Below are 1,218 nucleotides of genomic sequence, written 5' to 3'. Positions count from 1 at the left end.
AATCTCTTTCTTATACACACATGTGTGTCCATGGATTTGTTTCTCTAGCCTACCCAGACTAACACAGGCTCTAACGACAGCCTCCCGCCCCCCATTTAATCATGCCATGCGGGTCACATGCCCATGTCGGGACACATCCAGTTTTATACCAAAAGAAGAAGAAAACTCACGTCGACGATGATGGAAGAGACGTTGTGTTGGATGAAGTCTTGAGCCGAGTCCAGAGAGACGGTTATCTCCTTCACTCTTGCCTGGAAGACACAGCGCCGGAGGGAAGGGGTCAGATGGGCATTGGCAGCAGGGTGGGCACAACACTCTCAGCCTCATGCCACCGCTTGCCAGCTGAGGGGACCACACCTTCCAGTCCTGGGCCTGGGCAGGCAGAGGGGCAGGAGGTGAAGGCAGAGGGGCTTCTTGTTTGGGGCCCGCTGCAGGCTAGCTTCATTACACCAATGGCTCCCCAGGTGGGCAGTGCCGCCTCCTCACTGCCATCAAGTCAATTCTGACTCAGAGCAGCCCTGCTGGGCAGACTGGGCTTGTCCCTGTGGGTTCCCGGGACGTTAACACTGTACAGGAGCAGAAAGCCTCCTCTTTCTCCCGGGGAATGGCTGGTGATTTTGAACTGCAGCCGAACATGTCTTCCATGACAGCACCAAGGCTCCTGGTACTGCCCTCTGGGGCACGGGGACAGTCCGGGGGGGTGCTGCGCAAAAGGATACCTCTACACTCTGACCTGGATAATGGGCTATAGTATGAAAGTGTTTGATTGCCAGGGGAGCACTGACTGTATATCTATTTCCTCTGTAAAGGGGCCTGTAGGTCCAATTAGCTGAAGGATCTGTGCTTTATACAAATAGGCAGGTGTGGAGGTTTAATTTTATATCACCTTTACCCTGTGTGACAGTGTAGGTTGAAATCCTACCTATCGATCTAGTCCCAGCTGATGATGTCGTGTGGGGGTGGGGGTGGCCTTTATGACAGTGAGGATTTCTCTTCCTCTCTCGGGCCCTTCTTTGCCTTCCTCCTCCCTGGGATTCTGTGCCTGCCTCCAGAAGCAGCCCCATCTGGGTCCCCTGACCCTGGGAGCTTCCACCCTGCTGTCTTCCCACTAACCAACTCTGCACCCATTGGCCCCCTTGTATCTCCCTTCACCTTTTTGCATCATCAGCCTGCAGCCAAGTCACTCAGAAAAGGACTCTGGCTAGCTTCAGACCCGTC

General features: G+C 54.4%; 1 protein-coding gene across 1 annotated transcript in view; it reads right to left on the bottom strand.

The window, feature by feature from the left end:
- Positions 1 to 1,218, bottom strand: part of PROM1 (prominin 1) — a 101,694-nt gene that overhangs the window by 18,782 nt on the left and 81,694 nt on the right. The window contains exons 16-17 of the mRNA XM_045284387.1: positions 358 to 372; positions 171 to 251 (exon numbers count right to left, since the gene is read on the bottom strand). Of these exons, the coding sequence (XP_045140322.1) occupies positions 171 to 251; positions 358 to 372 (96 nt within the window). The remainder of the gene's footprint in view (positions 1 to 170; positions 252 to 357; positions 373 to 1,218) is intronic.

This window comes from Echinops telfairi, unplaced genomic scaffold (genome assembly GCF_000313985.2).
Source record: "Echinops telfairi isolate 266 unplaced genomic scaffold, ASM31398v2 ScPeMD7_7468;HRSCAF=8506_1, whole genome shotgun sequence".
Classification (NCBI taxonomy): domain Eukaryota; kingdom Metazoa; phylum Chordata; class Mammalia; order Afrosoricida; family Tenrecidae; genus Echinops; species Echinops telfairi.
This window is presented reverse-complemented; position numbering and strand designations above follow the sequence as displayed.